Genomic DNA, 16773 nt, shown 5'->3' with positions numbered 1-16773 from the left:
GGCAGGAGTAGGTGTGGCCAGTGTAGGCATGGCCAGCTCAATGTCACTCATCGAGACTCCGTTTTCAACTGCGACTGCCTCCTGCAACCCTCTGCCAGCAGAAACAGAACCCGGGGAAGTCTCACGGGGCCTGCCCAGGCTCCCTTTTTGACCATGATGGAACCCTCTGAAAAAAAAAGTCCAGACAGACTGCATACGGCCTCCCTGAGCTCTGTTTTTACTAGCAAAGGCACCACAGGCCAGTCCACCGCTGTTTCCAGGGCAGGCACTCAGGCCAAATCTAAGTACCCCGTGGGCTAGATGTGGGCCATGGACCTTTTGAAACCCCTTTTCTAAGTCTAGAGTGTTGCATTGGATCCTGTGAGAAACTACTTAGAGTGACTGACTACCTGCATTTTTAGTAAGACCACACCTAGAGTACTGCACCCAGTTTTGGTCACTACACTATAAAAAAAGATCAGGAGTGGGATTCTACTGGTTCTGTTCACCTCTGTAGAACCAGTAGTTCTGAAGAGCAGCAGGCATAGAACCGGTTCTATGTCTGCTGCTGTTTTGGCCCACCCGCCTGCCTGGGCTCTTACCTGACCTTTATTTCCTGCTTTTTCAACCGCAGCTGCTTTGTGTGACACAGCTGCGGTTGAAAAAGCAGGAAAAAAAAAGGGATTTTCCAACCACTGCGCACTTGCCCGCAGCGCTGCTCAGCTGTCTGGGCAGCTCAGCAGGTTGTAAATAGCACTCGCACAACGCAGAGCAACAGAACTGGTAGTTCTACCAGTCGGATCCAGTCGGAGCTTATTTTTCAGCCATCTATTCATCTTTTCAAAACTTATTCTCTGCATAAAAGACAGGCTCAGATTACAGTATGATGTAAAATGCAATTGTGCCTGTTGAGGTAAATCCCCGTTAGGAGAATGAGCGCACACAGGGAGACGTAGTGAGAGTGGTGAAGAATAACACACAACCAGCACACAGATACACTGTATAGTAAAATGTAGGTTTTTACTTCCAGTAAACAGTTAAGCAAAGTCCAACAGACAGTCCAAGTCATACACGGTTATAGCAGTCAGTTTTTCAGTCCAGGGATAATCCAATAACAAAGTCCAGTATCAAAAACAGTTCAGTAATAGACTCACATCAATCCAAGAATAACAACGATCAGCAACAGTCAAGAGGGAAAAATGCAGGAACCAAAAACAGTGAACATCAGAACATCGACCAACTAGCAACTAGCAACACTCTCTGGGAAACCAGGTTCCTGGCTCCATCTTATGGCCGTTTGAGGAACCACACCCAATTACAGTTTTACCATTCCCTTAAAGAGACAGTATTAAATGTCTATCCTGGTTTATATATTTCCAACCCAACTGTTAGGTGACTTACATTCCTAACAGTGCCTCTAATGAAGGGCATGAATGTCTCAAGAAAAAACAAGGGGGTTTAGAAAAACAAAATGATGCTTTTTTATTCTTATAATGAGTATAAAGATATTACACAGTAACACAAATATACCGCCTAATGTTAGGAAAGCAAATGGAGCAGTGGAAAATATTTTAGGAGAGAGACACATTATACCTTAAACTCATCCCAGGTAGGTGACAGCATTTCTTAAACAAATTAAAATTCTCATCAGCATATATATGAAATATCTAATTAATAGTCTAGTCCTTTTCAATAGACCAAGTATATTATCTTGAAGAATATTGTTGCTGTTTCCATGTTTGTTTTATTGCCATAATTTCAGCTTTCCCTTTATTTAATTTGCAACCAATAATATAATATACTGATTAGATTTCCCTGTCCAAGTGCTGCGTTTTAAACATCTGTTATAGTAGGTATTAGAGGGTTGAAAAACGATGCACAGAAATGCTCACAGCCTTCAAAGCTCAGTTAAAATTAACATTTAAATGGAGATATCTCACAAGAGAGGCTCATGGAATCTTTACCAGAGTCCTAAGGGTAGCCCTTATCTCCAATATTGAGTTCTATGTGCACAAGACCAGTGGTGGGATTCAATTATTTTTACTACCGGTTCTTTGGGCGTGGCTTGTTGGGCGTGGCAAGGGAAGGATACTGTAAAAGCTGCAGTCAGGGGTGGTATTTGCCGGTTTTCTGAACTACTCAAAATTTCCGCTACCGGTTCTCCAGAACTGGTCAGAACCTGCTGAATACCACCTCTGCACAAGACCACAGTCTCAATGCAATGTATGGATTGCCTTGGGAGACAGGAGAAAGATCTGCAGATTAGACAATAAACAGATAAGAGGTGGCTGAGTCTTCAAAAGGAAAAGGGACATGGCAAACATTTCAGCAGGGATCCTCCCTAATTTCTTTGAATGTAAAAGTGAGGGACAGACTTGCAAGATCCTGTTACTGTAACAGCAATAGCAATAGCATTTAGACTTATATACCGCTTTACAGTGCTTTACAGCCCTCTCTAAGCAATTTACAGAGTCAGCATATTGCCCTGAACAATTTGAGTCCTCATTTTACCCACCTCGGAAGGATGGGAGGCTGAGTCAACCTTGAGCCTGGTGAGATTTGAACTGCCAAATTGCAGCAGCTGGCAGTCAGCACAAGTAGCCTGCAGTACTGCACTCTAACCACTGCACTACTGAGGGTCTTCTGAGTGTGCTTCCTGGACATAAACATCCGATTTCAAGTTTAGAAAACTTCTTCTGGTCAGTCAGAACAGGGCTAGGCTAGCTAAAGCAGTTATATCACTAAATAGAGTGGTGGTGAGTAGTTGGGTTTTCTTGTAGGCAAAAAAAATGGTTTGAAGCATGTAAGGGCACAAATTACATCCAGTTCCTTAAAGCAGGTGTATCTTTACCTGTTGGGCAATTCCTGAAATAGCAATAGCACTTAGACTTATATACCATTCCATAGTGCTTTACAGCCCTCTCTAAGCAGTTTACAAAGTCGGCAGATTTGCACCAAGAATCTGGGTTCTCATTTTGCTGACCTCAAAGGATAGAAGGCTGAAGCCCCATCAAGATCTAACTCCAGACTGTGGGCAGAGTTAACCTGCAATACTGCATTCTAACCACTGCGCCACCACGGTTCCAGATATATTTCTTTATTTTCTTTATTACAAATGCTTCACTGCTCCACAACCTTCTGATTCCCATCAGTTTACAGCAGTAACATCCCATGGATAACATTGCCATATATACCCTCATTATCAAATACAATAAATAATACATACAATCAACTTAATTTGTCATGCAGTCATAAAACCCACAATATCTTTTTACAACCTCATAACAACAACTCAGGTGTATCTCTCAGTCTCCCGTTCGGTTAAGAACTTGGAGACAGACATGATAACTCGTGCCCTTCCTTGGTTCAAAGTGGCACCTTACCTTTAAATCAGAAGATCTGTTCTTTATGTTCCGATTGCATTTAAACACAGGGCAGGATCAGCACAAGCACAGCTGTGTCATGTTGTTTCTGTTTGAGTCTCAATTCTCTTGTTTTTCTGTAGTATATTAATTCATACAAACACAGTTATGGCATAAAGACTACAGAACTCTAGTATGAGTGATTTGCTTTGCCAAAGAGTTGACATAGATCAATATTTTACAATATCTCAGAAATCTACCCCATGTATGGAAATAAAGTGTCTGAAAAGGTATCAATCTTGGTGTAAAAATCCCAGACCGGATGTCTACCTAAGAATTCTTAGTGAAAAATAACTATATACATTGAAAAACATTATTTGGGGCATGAGGTGAACCTTCTCCCATTACACTGAAGGTAACAGAGAGTAGTATATATTCAGATGAAGTATTTTTTTTTTTTTTTTGCATGGGTAGGTTTTAATTCATGAAACTTAAAGCTAGAAGTGATAATGTGCCCACTAACAGAGTTCGTGGCATTAGCTAAGTAATCTGGCTGACCTAAATTGATTTTTTAATGGGAATCTAACGTTGCAAAGTTTCAGTGCTGTATTGTCTTCTAAGGAAATAAAGTGGTGGATGACTATATGCCATAGATTTGTTGACTTTCAGGTGTGTGTCTAATGTATATGTGATTGAGATTTATCACCGAAGTGGATTGCCGGATGAGAATGCTCATAACAGTAATTCCAATCTTTCAGATTTTTCTGTCCAAGAATATCTGGATCTAGGATCACTTGCCAGGGTTCTCTGATTCTAATCAGCTTTGGAGCATGGTTGTAGCAGCTGATTAATTGATGACTTATTCTTTCTGGAAACTTTTATGATGGGTAAGAAGTGGATTTTGTCTTGGAAAGAGCTATCTGAGATGCTGGTTCTTATTTTACCAGTCCATGTTTTCCACTAATGTTGTGCGATGTGATTAAGCAGCCTAATATGCAAAAGAGAATTGAAACTCCTCCAACCAGTTTATGAGAATTAAAATGCACTTTCCATTAATAAGTTTGATCTGCTGACCTCTACTAATTATGCATGAATGCATGAGCCTTTATATGGGATTTTCAAGGTTTTAGCTGGAGGACAGAGTGCTGTCCTTCCTTGCATTCCTTTTACTTTTTTCTTTTTATTCCTTTTTTTTTTGTAGCAATAATTGAAAATCACAGCTTCTTACCCCCATGACAATAAAAACTTGAAAACCAGCTAGTTCAGATATGTGCCACTCATCTTATATTACCGTATTTGTAATTGACACATTTTTTTTCTTTTTCTTTTTCTTTCTTTTTTTGTAGAAAGACATTTAAGAGCCTTTTTGTAACAATATAGTAGCATATTTTGAAAGCTTAATTGAAGTCAACATTATTTCCTATTGTCATGTGGCTTAATGAAGTGCTTTGAGCTTTCTTTCAAGGCTTAAATAAGTTCTAAAACAAACCTAGGGGGGAAAAAAACATAATTGCCTCTGAAACCACAAAGCAAGACCTGAAGGCCTTAATTTCAGATCACAGAATCTAAGAATCATTTTTTTTGGTATAAAAAGATGTTTGCTTTAATTTCAAGAACTCCCTCTCCCCTCATTAAAAGTGCTAGGGGATCAAATTTGAGAGATTCTGACCCATCGGAAGAGAAAGTGAGAAATTCCATGGATAGTTACTAAAATTGGAACAATCAACAAAACAAAACAAAAGAGAGAGAATTAACTAACCTCCCACATCCAAGTGTTGCTACTATTTTATTTCCTCTAGAAATTCAGCATAGAATTGCCAAACATTTTTTGATGACCGCTGAAATAACTTTCATCTTTTGTTAGAAGACTTCTGTACTATTTAAAATGTTTCCATTACATGTTTATTCTACACAAAACACACTGGAAAATTAAAACATCTTGAGACAACAATCAATGCTATTTGGGGAAACTGTGTCCAAAGTCTCTTGGGTAGCAAGATATTTTTTTCAATGTTCAAATTAAGAGGAGATTTCCAACTATGGACAGTCCTGATTGAGTTGCTATCAAACTGAGTTTCCAAGTTTATTTTTTGAATAGACCAAGGTGAAAGATCTTTTCCTTCTAAGATTCCCTGCAGAATCTGGAATTTTCCCTATTGTTACCTTGGTTAAAGTCAAAATCTTGATTAAAAGCCTGCATGTATCTACCAGGGCTTCAGCCATAGAACCACATAGTCAATTTCTAGTGGACAAATAAATAATGAAACTTTAAAGGCTATCCTACTGTAAAACTGGTGTTAATGGATTCTTAAATGCTTGGTTAATGAAGGGGTGGAATCAAGGGAAGTACTAATACCACTCGATAAAGCCTTAGTAAGACCACACCTAGAGTACTGCATCCAGCTTTGCTCACCACATTATAAAAAAGATGTTGAGACTCAGGAAAAAGTACAGAGAAGAGCAACCAGGATGATTAGGGGACTGGGATTAGAACATACAATGAACGGTTGCAGGAACTGGGTTTGGCTTGTCTAGTAAAGAGAGGAACCAGGGGAGGCAGAATAGCAGTCTTCCAATATTTGAGGGGCTGCCACAGAGAGGAAGGGGTCAAACTGTTTTCCAAGGCACCTGAAGGCCAGACAAGGAATAATGGATGGAAATTGAACAAAGAGAGATTTTACCTAGAAATAAGGAGAAACTTTCTGACAGTGAGAACAACCAATCAATGGAACAGAAGTTGCCCTCGGAAGTTGTGGGAGCGCCATCACTTGAGACTTTCAAGAAGAGATTGGACTGCCATTTGTCAGAAATGGTGAAGGGTCTCACACTTGGGCAGGGGGTTGGACTAGATGACCTACAAGGTCCCTTCCAACTCTGTTAATCTGTTATCTGTTATCACACTGTTATTAGAGGGGATATAAATGTCTTCCCACAATAACCAGAGTTACCTTATTTTAATCAAGTAGCTTGCAGTTTACTAGCCCTTGCCAAAAATTTTATGTAAGATAAGGTATAGTATTGTATTAGCACCATTCCTATATAGAGAGTAGAAAGTATACAGAACAGCTCTAAATGAGAGATGTAACTCTTCTTTCCTTGTATAGTTGCATATTAGCTCTCGATCTAGAGTTTGATAAACCAGGTTCTTTCCCCGGTGTATTTTTTTTCCTTCCCATGTTTCAGAATCTCCAGAAATATTACATTTCCAGTTACTCCATATGCCAATTTCTAGTAAAGGTAAGGACTCACTTGAATTGAACTTGACTCCTGGTGATGTGGGTCTCTTGACAGCAATACAGAGGTGGTTTGCTACTACCTTAAATTGAGATCTTGTTTCGTTTTTACCTGTCCAGCTCACAACACTGGGAAGTCTCAGAGCTTTCTGAACAAGTACTAACTAGCTGCGATCTTCATTCCCACCCACCAAGATCATTCAAGCTCAACTAGGCATTGTCACCATCTGTTAAAGGCCAACCATTGTAGATGACTTGATTGTGTTTCAAAGATGATAGCGTCATGCCCCTGGTGGAGACTGACTCTGAGGGAGAGGAGGAACAGCCAACGGGGAGTGGAAGTGTGGCTCCAGAGGTTGTGGAAGAGGCTGGGGAAGAGCAGAGGCTGGCTGAGCAATTAGAGGAGGACCCAGGCCCATACCCTATCCATCCTAGGCCACGCAGGCAGGAGAGGATAAGGGAGAGACGTGGTCTACTCTGGAGGAGAGGGCCTTGATCCTCTTCATGGGCTGCAGGTGTGACAACTGAATAAGTGTATGGACCTGCGTATGGGTGAATGCTGGAAACAAAGTGTGGAAATATCTCTAGTTTATAGTTCCTCTCTGAGTTTGGTGTCCTTCCCAGTGTGTATTATCCGTGGACATTCTCCAGCCCTTATCTTGCCTGGTTTGTGTTGCTTTTTCCCCTCTTTGTGTAACTGTTTGTGTGGGAGTTTTTTGTCTTCTGTCAATGATATTCGCAGCTTAGAAGCAAAGTGAAGGGAAACAAAGGGCTTCACCTGTTCTCTGTGACTGTGTTTGTTTTGTATCCCACCCTGGGTCATCACAGATAGTCCTTCAGGTTCAAAGAAGACACAATGTTGTACAGTTCCTCTGTGGACATGGAGGTGACAGCAGTCCCAATCTAGAAGTGTGAAGTCTAGCACAATGGTGGCACTGGAAGTCCATTGTTTTAGTAATTGTGGGTGTTCACGGTTTTCTGTAAGTTTTTGGCAGCGCCTTTGTTCAAAGCTTCATAGCACAGGGATCACCAGAAGGTCCTGTCACAGCTGAATCTTCTTGGCTGAATTTCACAGTGGCGTAGTTGTTGTTTTTTTTTCCTATAGTGTCTTTGAAGAGCTCGTGTGGTTGACCTTATAACACAACATAGGAATCAAGATGGCATGTTGCCCAAAAGAAAGCAAAAATAATGATGAGGTTGCCTTATATTTCCAGCAGGACTTCAAGGTCCTGGAAGCATTCCATTCTCACCATTATTCTCTCTCCAAGTCTGTGAAACCTGTTTTCCTTTCTGTCCCACAGAATGTTGGATTAGATACAAGATTCTGATGGGCAAAAGTTCCCTTCTTGAGTGTGGAGAAATTGCATTATTATGAGGGTCACAGAGCTCTCACAGTCATTTCTGAGAATGAAGCACATAGACACATTAATTTGCTCCTCCATCTCATCTGGACTTCAGCCATTGTGTTTTTCTTTCTTTCTTTCTTTTTTTGAGAAGAGAATAAAGGAATAAGAATTAAGTCTGTAGGAGGTAACAAGAATTTTCACGATGGAAAAACTTTACCCTACATAAGAGACGCAGTTCCCATAGTCAAAAGATGCTCTTTGACAATGTTTTCTTCACTGGCTCGTAACATTTTAAACAGTTTTTGCAAGCACCTGGACAAACCTGCAGGGGAATATTATCACACTGCCAGTTTACCATGACAAAGAATTCTGTTGACTCTGTATTATAAAACTTTTGTCAAGCTTCATCATGAAGATATAATTTTTGTCAGTTTTCTTATATATCCCTGAGTGCTTTCTACATGTGCATCTATACCATATGAATGCAAACTGCTTGAAAGTTTTATAATGGTGAGCTAATATAATAGCTTTCTCCATGGGAAATACATTAGACCACCTTTTGTAACAAGGCCATTTCAATTATGGTTCAAGTTACTAGAAGGAATTCTTAGAACTGTCCTTGTTCATATTTGATGTTTTAATGGCCCTTTATATCAAAAAAATAGTCTCATTTTGAAACTAAAAGTCACAGTGCCGTAACTGGATATGGGCTTGTTAAATAAAAGAAGGTCTCCATCAATGTTTTAAGTTGGAACAGTTCAAAAGTGAGGCAGCTAATTAAATATTAAATGAAAGTCGTTGTTATTTATACCTACAATCAAATGAAATATGCCATCTTCTTACTGATGCTTCTGCTACTTTAGGGCCTGGGATATACATCAAATTATTTGAAAAAAAAAAGTGGAACCATTCATTACCCTTGCTGATTTAAATATTTAACGATTCAAGAGGAAAGAAATGTTTTTCATGTTATCCCCAAAGGGTATTAGAAGTAAAAATTCCAAGAAATTCACTCTTATGCTATTTCTAGAAGAGAAAATTATCTTGTGTTTGCAATTTGTGTGTTTTGTGTGTGTACATTCTTGCTAATAAGCCAGTTAATGTGTTAACCACGAATGTGTATTCTACTTGTGTCTATGATTAAAGAGCAATGAAGCTTTGAAACTTTTAATCACGATCCTACATTCTCCCCCAAATGTATTTAAACTTATATCAAAACCCTAAAATATTCATAGCAATCTTCTCCCCAAGGCCTTTTATTATTCAAACCCCCTTCCAATAGAAAAAAAACCAAAACACCCTAGTAGTGTATATTACAATAGTGATAATTTTAAGGGATTCTATGTTAAAGTGTCTTGGAACTTGACCTCATTAAAGAAAACCAACTTATACTAGCAGATGATTTCTACTTTGTTCTTCATTTTTACTGTCATTCTGGGTAACTTACATAGCTAAAGCTGCTCAAATTATGCTACCCAAGTGACTATTTCAGGCCACTGGGGTAATTCCAGGCCCTAATTTCCTCACATTAGACCTCACTTCCTGCATAGTCAGAAATACAACCTCTAGCAAACTACCAATACATTTAGTATTAGCAATTGGCTGACATGAGCAAGTTTAAGCTTGTTGTTGGCATCACTTGAATAAGTTCCCACTGAGCTGATAACATTGCCAGTCAGTACTATAACTATTAAATAAGAAATGCTTTAGCAATCAAAAGACACTTCGGGCGGTTCACAGAATAATGCCAGCTAGGTAGTCATGGATGTACTATATTGGGAAAAAATGCCCTGTTTTCCCCTAAAATAAGACACAGCCAGAAAATAAGCCCTAACGTGATTTTTCAGGATGCTTGTAATATAAGCCCTATCCCCCAAATAAGTCCCAGTTAAGATCGTTAGCCAGACGGATGCATTTAGCAAATCATATTTTCCAGAAAATAAGACTAAACAAAAAATAAGCCCCATGTTTTGGAGCAAAAATTAATATAAGAGCCTTATTTTTCCAGGAACCATGGGTATAAAAAAAACAAAAACACAGTAGTTGGAGCACAATGATGGAAATTTGCTTAATGGGATGCTAATGATGGCTTATTTTATGATGAAATAAGAGTATGTGTCATAGATGATTGTAAATTCCCATTCAGTAGTCCTCAGCTCACAAGACTACATTTAGTGCCCATTTGAAGTTACAACGGCACTGGAAAAAAGTGACTTATGACCATTTTTCACGCTTACAACCATTGCTGCATTTCCATATTCATGTCATCAAAATTTCGATGCTTGGCAATTGACTCCCATTTATGATGGTTGCAGTGTTCCGGGGTCATGCAATCAGCTTTTGTGACCTTCTTACAAGCAATGGGGAAGCTAGATTCACTTTACAACCACAACTGCAGTGATTCACTTAACAACGGTGACACAAAAGGACGTAAAATGGAGCAAAATTCACTTAACAAATGTTTCACTAAGCAACAGAAACTCAATGCATGAGTTTATTAAATGAAAGAAAAAGGCCATAAAATTGAGTCCGTTTATGTGATGACTCGTTTAAGAAACACATTGCTTAGTGCCCAAAATTCTAGTCTCAAAATTATGGTGGTTTCTGGAGTTGATGATTAAAAGGGTTGAATATGGGACAGAGAGGAACTATGTAATATAATCTAAGAAAGGGAGGAGAGATAATAAGTTGGTTCATAATTGCTGTTAAGAAGATCAGACATCGCTTCTTTAATTATTGTTTCTTTTCTTCTTTCTTTATTTGTACTCAGTCTCACACTTTTTCTTTTATCTTTTTTTTTCTCTTTCTTAACTCTCCTTTTTATATAACTTCTTATGTTTATCTTTTATTCATGGAAAAAAAAACTTCAGTAAAGATTATACATAAAAAGAAAATATATATATAAAAAAAAAAGATTGAAACTTAGTAACTTTTTAAGCCTTCAGATCTGTCTTAGCGCCGCTGCTGAAAACTTTGTTTTTTCAGGTCTATTTAACTTATTTAACTTAAGTATGGTAAAATCCAAGTGTTGGTCACAATGAATGGAAAAGTCCTGGAGGCCAGCAAATAAATATTGAGGTGGGGTCAAGAGATGGATGGCCATTCATCATGGTTGACTTGTAGTGACTTCTTCCTTGGAAACTCAAGTTAAAATCCTTCCTTGATCCCATAGTCTACAGCTCGGTTGATTTTGAGCTACTCATTCACTCACCATCATTCACCTATTATGGACAATGTTGTGAGGATAATATCTTGAACTCTTAGAGAAAAGTCAGGAAAAACACTGGACTTAGATAATATGGACATGGACAAAGGCTCATGTTTTTATTCTGTTCTACAACAAAAATAAGTAGAATAGAATAGAATAACAGAATAACAATAGAATAACAGTATTTGCTCATCTATAATATTAGGATTTTACGATGCTCAAGTACAATGGGTTTGGTTCCAAAATGTACTTTGGAGCATGAGGGCTATGAACCTAACACTAGTCTACAACTCTTTAACATGACCATGTCTTTTTCTAGGATCATACAAATGACAACCACAGTGGTGCAGAGCCTAAATCTTCCTGTAAAATCATGAGGCCCATAGTCTTAAATTGCTGAACCAGAAACCTAGATGTGTAGAGTAGAGTAGAAACAGAAATAATAGAAATAGAAATAAAAATAATAGAATGGAATAGAATAGAAGGGACCTTGGAGATCTTCTTGAATCCCATGCTCAAGCAGGAGAATCTATACTATTTCAGATAAGTGGCTGTTTAGTTTCTTCTTAAAAATCTCCAGTGACGGAGTGCCCACAATTTCTCAAGGCAAGCCGTTCCACTGGTTAATTGTTAATTGTCTCACTGTTAGAAAGTTTCTCCCTAATTCCAGGTTGCTTCTCTCCTTGATTAGTTTCCATCCATTGATTCTTGTCTTGCCTTCTGCTGCTTTGGATAATAACTTGAGCTTTATGGCAGCCCCTGGAATATTGCTATCATGTCACTCCTAATTCTTCTTTTCTTTAGACTAGACAAACCCAATTCCTGCACAAAGTCCTACAATTATTCAGTGTTCTCTCAAGCCTGAATTATATTGGTTAATTTTCAAAAACTTTAGCTTATTTCTCAGCTGTCTGAAAATCCTTCCCCCACCCTTACCCCCAACATATTGTACCTGGCATGAAAGAAGGAGCAAATCTCAGGATAGGAGATGAAAGTTTTTTATCCAAACTTGTGCTGCATATTTCAACATTCTTAAATCAATATACTACCATTTCTTTGAAGTGTGCAATGTGAAAAGATCCATACAAAAAAGCATATATTAGGGGAAGGTGTGGATATTAGTAAAAAATGACATGCAAAATTACATATCAGGGGAAACACAAACACCCACTCATCCATTCAGAGACACACAAACATCACCAAGGTGTATTTAGTTAGTGAAACGGTTCTCATCCTGTTGTTTCTAGATGGAAGACAATATTGTTGGGGCCCATTTTAATTTTGTTGCAGAATTGCTATTCCAGAAAGGTAAGCAGGCAATGAATAAGACGGTAACAAAACTTGGTGAAGGAACAGGGAAGAGAAGTAGATTATGCACCCGAAGAAAAAAAGATGCATTACACAGCAGATACTAAAGATATGGTATTTGGTGAATATTCATAGCAAACAATCCCCACTTCTCATGTTAGTGTCAACCAGGTGTTGATGAATGTGATTCCAATGCTGCTTATTTCACTGTGCAAAAAGGTAATATTTCATACCACTGAGTGTTTACTTCTTTTCCCTCTGCACAACACTTTTTGCATTCCAATTATATCTGATGGCAACTAATCTACACTAATAAAATAAGCTGAGGTTTGAATCTCTCCCCCCCAAATGCAGAAACTAGAAAGGGCCCCCCTCTTTGCAATTTATGCTGCAAATTAGCTCTGTTAATTCAGTTCTTTTTTAGTACTCTTATGTCAATCATTCAAGAACAATTCATTTATTTATTTAGTTCGCTATGAAACTATGTGGTCAGGCTTAGTTTCGGGGAAGAAAATAAGGGGGAAAAATTCTGCTTCTGCCTACCAGCATCCATTGGTATTCATCTGGCTAGTCCTGTCAGTGTGTGAGAGAGTTGAGGGCTGTTTGGATACTGAAACAGTATTTGCTGTGTGAGGGAAAAAGGAGACAGCAAGGAACCTGGGTATGGCTTAGCTCAACTGTTGCTTGGTGCTGTGAAACTAAAACTGAAACTCCTCTCCTCTGCTTGTGTTTTGCATTTGGAACAGATTTCTTTTCAGGTGGGGAAGGGGAGTAGTACTCCTTTGCATCAGAGCATGTTAATAATAATATATGAAATACTAATGCTCTGGTGGTCATTTCGAAAAATCCTCTCTTAGTGATCCCCTAGAAGCCAAAAGGAACATACATGCCAAATTTCAAGTTTGCAGGCTTTATGGTTTTGGAGATTTTGTGATGATGTGTGAGTGGTATTTCACCTTTATATATAGAGAGATTTACTTGCTTGCTTGCTGAATTTGTATGCTGGTCCAGTCCAGCTACTTGGAGTAGCTAAAATATTTCTACAGCTTTCTTGTCTAAAGCAGGCATCAGGAGGTTTTAAGGTGTCCTCTCAAATTTTTGTATAATGGGCCAATAATCGTTATTTAAAAATAACCCAAGCAGTTCAGAAAAAACAAAAAGCAGTTTGGGAAAACAAAGATATATAATAATTGTTAGCTACCATAAGCCAGCCTCTTTTGCTCTTTTTCAAGAATGCAACACGCCAGAGAAAGTGGTCCTTTTCCTTGATGTCTAACCTTCTCCTTCTCTCTCTTTTTTTGAAGCTATTGAAGTGAACCTCCAAAAAGCTCTCACGGAAGCTTCCGAAACCTGCACGCAGGAATGCCTCATCCTTGGCCATTCTGACAATTGCTGGATGCCTCCTTCATTGACACAGTACCAGCAATCCAATCCGCCTTTGCCAGCTTTTGGCTTCCAGCAGGGGTGGGTGCGAGGAGCCATCTCGGAAGGAAGACACACCCTTGGACGGGCCGGTTCCAAGGAGGATACAGAGAAAGGCCAAGGGGGACCTAAGCCTCAGTTCTACAATGCCTGTGACAGACTCTGCACCAGTGACGACCCAGTCAAACTGATCCCCCTGGCAAACTTCATACCTCCTGCCCAGGCTGGAAGCGGCATCCCTTTGATCCATGAGCACCAGCTATAAAAGGCATATCTTGACCCAAGCAAGGCTATTTTGGGCTTTAAACGTGTGAGTGTACATAGTCACAGCTTAAAACGATTTTTATTTGTATGCAAAGCTCCTTAGGTTCGTGGCTATTGATGTATATAGAATTCCGAATCCAAGCTGAAAAGCTGAGTTCTTAACAAACAAGAGTTAAAGGAAAACTCAGCTTCCTTACTCAGAAACAATTATGCAAACAAACATCACAAAATGAAAAAAAAAAAAAAAACAATCCACAAAGGAATGTTGACAGGAGAAACAAAAGTGTGTGATTTCCTCCCCCCAAAGAATTGTCATAATCAGATGTTAAGAGTTGGTCTTCTAGTGTAGAAATGGAACCATGTTTGGGAGCGAGGTCTACTGCATGATGATGGAAGAGAGAAAAAATGTCCGAATGCCTTTTTGTTTTCAAATCATCCGGTCATCTTGTACATGATACAAGCAAACTATTTATTAGCATATATTATGATGTAAACTTGTAGTTCTGCACAAGAATATCTGAACAGGAAAGTCCCCTGATCTCATTAAGCTGGCTAGAGTTCTGATGTGATAGCCTTGTGAAAATGGAGCCAAAATATCAAGATTTCTTTTGCAGGTCTCAATGTTACCTGTTTCCATGATATCTAATATGGTAAAGGGTGTCCTCAAATAAATAGATAATAAACTGTTCTATAGATCTGGATGCATGGAATCATAATAATTAGCTGAAGGTCAAAGGAGACCATTGATGAGCTGAGCTGACATTTCTTAAGCAATCTTTCTTTTAAAAAAAGATAATAACACATTCAGAATTTTATTTATGAACCTTTTAGAAAAAGCGCACTTGGAGGAGGATTCTTTTGCACAAACTCTACACTGAGACTTCACTTTCCCCCCCACAATGCCCTAATCTAGATGCCTCCTGTGGTCCATGAGCCCCCAGAATTTTGAGACACCAAATGTAGAAGTACAAAAATGTTATTTTAGTTTAGTTTAGTTTATTGTCATTGCACCTCGTACGACAAAATCAAACACCATCTTCAGTGCACATCATGACCATGAAAATAAACACAAATGTTTTTTTCTTGGCCCCACTCATTTCTTTTTGACTACAATTTCTGGTAAACCCCTAGGAAGGTCAGCAGATATTCTATGCCAGTCTGGGTGGGAAAAAAAAACCTTGATAAAATTTTCCACTTAATTTCTGAACCCACAGACAGGATAAAGAATATCAAGGAGCAATGCACGCATTACTTTTTACATGCATTCTCTCAGGTCTTCTGGATGGCTTTGGATTTTTGCTTAGCTTGGTGTTTTCTGATATTGGACACTGCAAATACCTCTAAAGAGGGGAAAGGAACCTTAACATAGTAAAAAGCTATATTGTGTCTCTGTCTTCTCCAACCATGGAGAATCAACAGATAATGTTGTATAGTGTTCCTCTGGGAAAACTATCGCTTAGAAACTAATGATGAGCCAAAAGGAGGAAGTTGAAGTTCTCCCCACCCCGGGCATATTCTTAGACAGGGGATTCCAGGGACATAGACATTATCCAAAGCAGAGGGGAGGTATTCATTTCCCAAACAAATGTTTTCTGAGAAGTTTGGAGTCATAAAGGAATAACCAGATCTGTGGTTACTAGGAAAAGGTGAGGACGGGTGAAGCTATCAAACAGACTAGCTATGACTACGAACTACAATTCTCAAATAACTTTAAATAAAGTTTTGATTTTGGATTGGTTACGTGATATTGCAACGTGGGTACGGTCATGCCATGTCATGGAGAGGAAAAACAAAACCCTGAAATAGTTAGAGAAGCATCAGTCAGAGCAACTGAAGACAAAACCCATAATTTTAACATGAATGTTTTGCAATTAAAAGAAGAAAGGTGCAACATAGCAAAGCAGAGGAAAAATTTGTCCCTTTGGGCAGTCCAAGCATCATAGTATAGTCCAATACTGTCCACCTTTCTATCAATCTTAGAATATTGCTCATATCACATTGTATCCTTTGTTTCGGAGAAATACTCTACAAAATAAAATATTTTATAAAAAAAAATTAAAAATAGGGTTTCCTGCCTAAGCAGGGTGTTGGACTCCCAGGTCCCTTCCAACTCTGCTATTCTATTCTATTCTATTCTATTCTATTCTATTCTATTCTATTCTATTCTATTCTATTCTATTCTATTCCATTCCATTCCATTCCATTCCATTCCATTCCATTCCATTCTTCATTCCATTATTCTATTCTATTCTACTCTATGTAGTCAACTTCATTCTATTCTATTCTATTCTATTCTATTCTATTCTATTCTATTCTATTCTATTCTATTCTATTCTACTCTACTCACTCTACTCTACTCTATTCTGTTCTATACTATTCTATTCTATTCCATTCCATTCCATTCCATTCCATTCTTCATTCCATTATTCTATTCTATTCTACTCTATGCTAGTCAACTTCTATTCTATTCTATTCTATTCTATTCTATTCTATTCTATTCTATTCTATTCTATTCTATTCTATTCTACTCTACTCTACTCTACTCTATTCTATTCTATTCTATTCTATTCTAAAAATCTTTTTTCTAACTGGTGTCATTATTGTGCAGGTTCTGTTTCGATCTACACTTAACAAAGATGAGCAGAAACTAG

The 16773-nt window shown here is 38.4% G+C and overlaps 1 protein-coding gene across 1 annotated transcript in view; it reads left to right on the top strand.

Annotated features, from left to right (window-relative positions):
• Positions 1 to 16376, top strand: part of PCDH11X (protocadherin 11 X-linked) — a 605637-nt gene extending 589261 nt beyond the window's left edge. The window contains exon 8 of the mRNA XM_087972141.1: positions 13741 to 16376. Coding sequence (XP_087828267.1) covers positions 13741 to 14123 — 383 coding nt within the window. The 3' untranslated portion in view covers positions 14124 to 16376. The remainder of the gene's footprint in view (positions 1 to 13740) is intronic.
• Positions 16377 to 16773: the final 397 nt, after the last annotated feature.

Source organism: Notechis scutatus, chromosome 10 (genome assembly GCF_049901735.1).
Source record: "Notechis scutatus isolate UNSWTSFEM ecotype Mainland chromosome 10, rNotScu1.2, whole genome shotgun sequence".
In the NCBI taxonomy this organism is placed as follows: Eukaryota; Metazoa; Chordata; class Lepidosauria; order Squamata; family Elapidae; genus Notechis; species Notechis scutatus.
Note: the sequence above shows the minus strand (reverse complement) of the source record. Positions and strands in the feature narration are given on the sequence as shown.